Source organism: Phalacrocorax aristotelis, chromosome 18 (assembly GCF_949628215.1).
Source record: "Phalacrocorax aristotelis chromosome 18, bGulAri2.1, whole genome shotgun sequence".
Taxonomy (NCBI): Eukaryota; Metazoa; Chordata; class Aves; order Suliformes; family Phalacrocoracidae; genus Phalacrocorax; species Phalacrocorax aristotelis.
Genome location: NC_134293.1, coordinates 12,453,365 through 12,459,951, shown reverse-complemented (window position 1 = coordinate 12,459,951; position 6,587 = coordinate 12,453,365). Strand labels below are relative to the sequence as shown.

The 6,587-nt window shown below is 47.5% G+C and overlaps 1 protein-coding gene across 6 annotated transcripts in view; it reads right to left on the bottom strand.

Annotated features, from left to right (window-relative positions):
* Positions 1 to 3,927: 3,927 nt before the first annotated feature.
* MTMR4 (myotubularin related protein 4) overlaps positions 3,928 to 6,587 on the bottom strand; it is a 62,072-nt gene continuing 59,412 nt past the window's right edge. For all 6 annotated transcript variants that reach the window (XM_075113421.1, XM_075113417.1, XM_075113420.1 and 3 more), the window contains one exon: positions 3,928 to 6,192. In XM_075113421.1, the coding sequence (XP_074969522.1) occupies positions 6,015 to 6,192 (178 nt within the window). In that variant the 3' untranslated portion in view covers positions 3,928 to 6,014. The remainder of the gene's footprint in view (positions 6,193 to 6,587) is intronic.

Genomic DNA, 6,587 nt, shown 5'->3' with positions numbered 1-6,587 from the left:
AGGGGATGCAATTTAATAAACTGATGGGAAACTGTTCCTATTTGTAAACTGAAAGCAAAATCACTCTGCTCTTCCGCATAGCTGAAGTGAGGAAAAAGACATGAGACTGACTAGCTTAAATATTTTGGGTGGGGTCGCTAAAGAGAGTTCCCCACTTCAAATTAAAGCAGACAGGTAAAACAGGAAACAGGACAAGGAAAAATGTCAATGAGAGATTAGATTACGTTATTTTTGCCTCTTTTTCAGCAGAACGGATGATTTCTCTCAGTCTCTGCCTGTCTTTGGCAGATTTAGCACATTTATCATTATTCTAGCTCAGTAGCAACAGCAGGAAGGAGCAGAAATTTTGCCAGTGTTGTCATCAGAGCTAAAGTCCTGCACCATAGGATGTCACTTCACCCAGGGAATTAACGGCCTGCGATTCTAGTGAACTCCTGCTGCTGTCTTCCCAAGAGGCTTTACAGTTTTCTTTCCTCTGTAATAATTTATTCTCTTAAAAATTATGTACCAGTTGCTCAGTGTGAACAGCCAAAACTTAAGCAAAGCATACGGAACGCAAACCTGTAAAGTCAAGAAAAAAACCCACGTCACAAGACCATTTTCTGAGCATCCCTGAGATTGTCCTTTGCGTGACTTCCGTGAAATGATTTAAGGCTTCTCCTCCCTCCCTGTGCAGCAGGAGCACAAGCCAACGACTACCTGACAGTGGGATAGGTGAGGGTTTCATTCGCAACGCTGGTGACAGCCAGCAATATGTGGTCCGTAACAGAAATGCAGAGACTGAGTCCCTAAAACTAAAAAGCCCCTGAAAGTGAAGCCCAGAAACATAAGTCCCTTTTGAGTTTTTCCTTCAGTATGTTGAAGCGGAGCCCTAGATGCAAAACAGATTACTTTTTAAAGACAGATGATGTTTTTTATCAGCATCCAGCATGCTGCGTGCTCCCAGCAAAGCCACGGCTTGCACCTTTCAGCACCTCATGACTCAGGCCAGGTCACACGAGACATGGTCCTACAGCAGGTGCAGTGGGAGCTACAGCGTGAAGGAAACAGCGTCGTAGCTCTCCGGCAGCGAGGGCATTCAGCCAGCCTGGCGACAAGAAAAGAGGAAACAGTCCCTTCAGCTCTCTTGGTAGATCCACCTCTGAACTGCCCCTGCCTTACACTTAATGCAGGGGCTCCCAGAGCAACTTATTCTGGGGAACACTGGAAGTTTCCTCTCACTTGGAACAGATTAGTAATAATTAAATGCTTTTTAGCAAGAAATGTAGCTCAGTCAAAAGCTGTTGGGCTGCACAGGATTTACAGGTAACATTGCCAGCAGTACCCAGGCTTTTCAGGCAGCCTTACTGCTGCTTCCTCTCCGTCTCTTTCCATGCGCGCTTCTATCTCCCCTCCAGCCTTCACTCAACACCTGCCTTGTCACCCTTCCAGCCCCACACTCACCTATGGTTTTCACTCTTTCTTCCCCAAACTACGATGCTCTGGCTCTGAAGAGAGACAAGGAGCACAATCCACCCGGCAGCGGGGGTTCTCTGCTCCCCGTGGCCCGAGTTTCCTCCAGGCACAGCTGTGGGTCTGGCAGCACTGCTCCATCTCTAACTGGGGACCACAGCTCTGTGCAGGAGTTCGGGCTTTGTTGACTCTGTTAAATTTGTTCCTCTTTAAATGCTCACCTATTACGAGTCTGTGATGCTGCATGCCTCCCTTCTTTCAGTCCCACTGAAGTAAACTACGTTAGCAGACAGTTTACTTACCGTGCATTCAAAAGGAAGATGCTCTGCACAGCGTATAGCCTGAATCTGCTAAGGCACACATGGCAGCCTTTATTTCTGACACGGCTGTGCCAAATTTTTTGTGCCTGCAAAGTGCGTTTGCAGCCATTAAAAAAAAAAAGTGCCCCCCTGCAAATCTAATGAAATCTGCATTTTTTTCCCGACCATGAGTGAAGATCCATTGTTCTTTACCACTACATCAAATTTTCTAGCTTGTCTTTGAACAATATGACCAACTACTTCATTAGAGGGTCACAGCAGCACTTCACAGTCCACAGTCACAGAAGAGCAGCAGCAGTTGCAAGTATGAATACTTTGTCCCAGGACACACGAAGCTTGTCAATATCCGCCAGCCGAGGCCCCCCTCCGCCGCTGTCCCCTCACCCAAGCACCCCACTGAGCCATGGCCAGTCCAACAGGTTCACGCTGCACCTGGCTTTTCAATGCTGAGGGTGATGCAGGGACTCAGAACCGACTGCATTTGGTAAGAAAGTTGCATGCAACTGCAGCAGTGAAAACTACACCTGTGTGGGAGAGTGAAGATGCACAAGTGTCCTAAACATTGAGAGACTGAAGTTACGCGCTGCTTTGGGCACCTGGGGTTTTTAAATTATTTTAAACATACTGGGAGCCTGCATAAAGCATCTTTTATTTAAGGACAACTTGGCATATTGGTTTTAACTTAGGGGATGTAGAGATACCCAAGGTACCACAAATAAATGGCAGCACCCAAAGTTCACCTTCACAGAAGCCTAACATATTGGGAGAGAAATGTACTATATTTCTCTCTTACATGGAATATGCAATGCATGGGAACACATCAAACGCACCCCCAAAGGCCTGTGTCCTTCTTGTCCGTCTCTCTCATTTTGAACTCTCCCTGCTCAGCACTTGCAGGGTTCACACAGTGCCCACATCACCTTCCTCATGTCTTCTCTCGTAACCCTGACGCGTCTCTTCACATCCCCTGCAGTTTTAGCATGGCTCAGGAGCTGAACACCACTGACCAGCACAAGCCTGATCTCCCTTCCCACTGCACCTAAGTCTGTGTTTATTTTGTTGAGGGGCTGATGAGATATTCTAGTACATCATAAGCAGTTCCGGTTGTTAATTTGCTGAGTCCACGGCAGTTAGTGCGCTGATAGGGGAAGGCTTTGATCTCGCTGTTTGTGCTAGGTTTAGACACATTTCAGCACACAGACGGATTACCTCAGGGTGAACGTTTTGGCAGATTATGGATTTATATTCTTTAAGTGATAATGCTTTGTTCTGTCCTCAGTAACCGTGAGTGTTAAGTACCCTTTGCTGGCACAGCCAGCCTGGCATCACAAGTCATGACTGTCTCCAGCAAAATGCCTCTATTGGGCTTTGAATGCACAGAGGGAAATTCTGCTGAAGCATCGTCCTAGCTGGGGAGAAGCCAAAGGGTAATACGACAGTCCCAGCCTTCCCCTGCCTATCCAGATGACATTGGAACTGGTGAGGCCAGAGCCTGGAAGTTAATCAGTACTGTCCTTTCTTGTAAAAACATTGCTCGTGATGACCTTCTTTTGTGTGACTGTTTCAGGAGCAATGGTTAATTTTTAAATGTGACAAGCTCTCTTGCTCCTAACGTTTCTAATACAACAAATCGTTTAGGTACTACGAGTCTGACATGAGCGCTGAGCTGAACTACGGGAAGACTTTTACCAGGCATCTGCTCAATTTTAAGATGCCTGGATGCTTTAAATCAAGGACAGGCTTTCTGAAAGATTCTCTCCAGCTCCAGCACAAACTATAACTTACCTGCATTGCCCTTGGCGTATTGGGCTGGCGGAGTGCCACAGTCCCCATCCGTCACCCTGCCCAGAGGAGCACATCCGCACGGCCTACCAGGCAAAACAGAGTATGTGTTGGGGAAGAGCCAGTGAATCCTGCCTGGCAGCTCTTCCTTGGAAAAGAAAAATTCCTCACCGAGTCATAATGGGAGAGGCTGGAAGGGGCCTGGTATCCTGGGCAGCTGCACATTTGTTTGGAAGAGACTGGAGGGCCCTGGAGTACAAGACCACAGCACAGTGTCCTTAAATCAAGGGACAAGGGAGCGAGTAACAGCAGCCTGGGAGACACTGTGCAAGGGGAATTCACCACAAGCTGAAGAATGGGTCCAAACACAGCAGCACTAATATAGAGATTTTATTTCAACTGTATTGAGTTGTACAGCACATTTTGTTTGTCACAATGCTATCGAACTGATTTTAGAGTTTTTGGCCAACACATTGTGACGCTGAAACTCACAAGCTAAAAGCAGTTTGGACTAACGGCCTGAACGGAAGGGCCAGGAGTACCTAGTTTCTGGCTTCCTCATTGCTTGCAGTCATTCCAACATGTGCAAAACAGGAGCAAATCCAGTTTCTTCTGCCAGCCCAGCGGTCACTCCTCCATGTCTGGCAATGACTGCAAGGTACAAGGCAGGGGAGAATCTGAAGCAAGGTGCCTTCTCTTCCCAAAGCCATATCGGTTGTTCCCAGTAGGGAAAAGAAGCAGAGTCCAAGTAAGTACAGGGTCTTCTGATGATGCTAGCTTTGCTTGCGCTATTGAGATTTACAAAACCAGAGACTGACATATCAAAGTGCAGGAAAGGGTTCCATTCCCTCCAACGGAGATGACAAACTGTTAGCAAAACATTTGAGAGATCAGAACAGTGTGAAGTACTTTGCCTTCTTAGCAGACCAGATGTCCTCACAGGTCCTCCCTCCCACATATGACGTCTCAGCTCATGAGGTGCACAAACTATATAGGAAGTTGTCATGTAGCTGGCAAGAAAACCTGCATTTCTGCAAAGAAATGCCCCACTTTCGAACTCTTCTTCCTCATGAATATCCACAGATTTCTTAGAAAGGAGGCAGAATGGATACTCCCTAAGGGATCTAGGGATTAAGAGCCCACCTGAAGCCCACTTACTTTCTAAACGTTTCTTTCTAAACCCAGTTCCTTCTCCATAGAATGAGTTGGGATTCCTGCTCTCTAGTTTAAAGAAGAAGTAGAGAGGTAATTAGAAGTTGGCAACTCTGAACTTTGACCACTGTACAGGAGAGAGAAAAGAAGTCAAATTCAAGAGGCATTTTAGGTAGCGCTGGGGCAAGTCAGGGAGATCGTTTCCACCACTGAACAGATGCCACACATCATGTTTGCCACTGTAGCTTGGCTGTACATCCTAAAGAGAAAAGCACAGACCGTAGTGTCTATGTCAGCCAGTGTCCTTCCCCACCCCCGTTTTGGTATCGATGCTTCGTTCTCCCTTCTTCGGGTTACATTAAGTGCACAGAAATATATAGCAGCATTTGGACTGAAACCCTCACGTACACCAGACAGCACATTCCAGGAGGTAAAACAACACATTATGGCCTATACCCTCAAGGTATCAAGTTTTCAGGATAAAGAGCAGTAGGAAGTGGAGAGCCGAGGGCAGAAAAGGGGAAGAGGAGCCACACGGGAACACGAGTTCTGTTTCCATGCCAGGAGAGGATCAGGGTGCCATTCCTGTGTTAGCACCAGGCTGTGACACGACCGCAGACAAAGCAGATGGGCAGAGCAGAAGTGAAAAAGCCAATCTCCCATCTCCCCGCAGCGTTGGGGGGCAGGGGCAAAGTCAAGTGCATTCACCAGTCCTAGTGGAGCGTGAGAACGGGCAAAATCTGCTCGGCCCATTTTCAGCCAGAACGAATTTCTCTTCAATGCACAAGAGAAAAATCAGTTAGTGATGGCTAATGAGTCTTGTTCACCAAGCTGATCGCAAATCACACTCATGGAAAGAGAATCTACAGAACTGCTCCAGGCTGAGGCCTTTCCAAAGCTCAAGGTACCACCTGGAGTCTGCCCGCTTCCTTCTCGTACAGTGGCCTGCCTCTGTAGGGGGGTTGGTTCTAAACATGCCTTTCTATTGCTTTGGGGGTACTTTGCACAGGCAATATCTGTGAAAACATTGCTTTCCAGCCCACAAAAGAAAGAGGCTGCAATCCCCTCTTTAGCCCTAGGTCATCAGACTACAATGTACGGGCCCACTGGTACCAGAGTGGGGACACGCACCATACTCTAATCTGAGCTCCTCTGCTCTCGACTGATAGTAAGACTGCTGAAGACAGTGCATTCAAGCTTGGTGTTCAAGTGTTGCACCAACGGCCTTCACAATTACAGTGGAGGCAGAGTCACCCTTCAAACCCATGAGAGAAAAGGCTGGGCTTAGACAGGTCCCTTGTCTGGCATTCAGCTGGAAGCCGTGGCGATGGGTTTCTTCAGATGTTGGCTCATGAGCTCCCTGGCACGAGACACTTGGATGTGGTCATAACAGGAGTTACAAACGAGGACGGGGTCGTACAACTGCTGATCAGGGATGGGCAACTTCAGATGGCAGCAACCGGCACAAAACACGTTCCCACAGTTCCTGTCAAGGAGCAAGAAAACCAGTGAAAAGAGAGCTGGGAACACCACAGCCGAACTTCAGCAAGCCCAAAGGATCCAGTTCAGGGGTGAAGTACTAGCTGTACTTATGACTTGTTAATGTGTTTCCTAAAGTATATACTGTGGTCTCCAGGGCAAGCTAACTGGCTAGCACTAAGAAGAGACCAGTGGGCCTTACTACCCAGGAGAAGGATCAAAGGCCTTGGAAAAACAGAAACAAGACCAATACAGGATGAAAATCTGCAGGGAATTTATGAGGCCTGGCAAATAAAGACCTACAACTTTCTCCTGGGAGCTGGAGGGAATGACCATCGCAGACAAGCATTTTGTGAGGTTTGCAAGAAACAGGCTTAGAAGGAGAAGAGTGGAACTACGGTG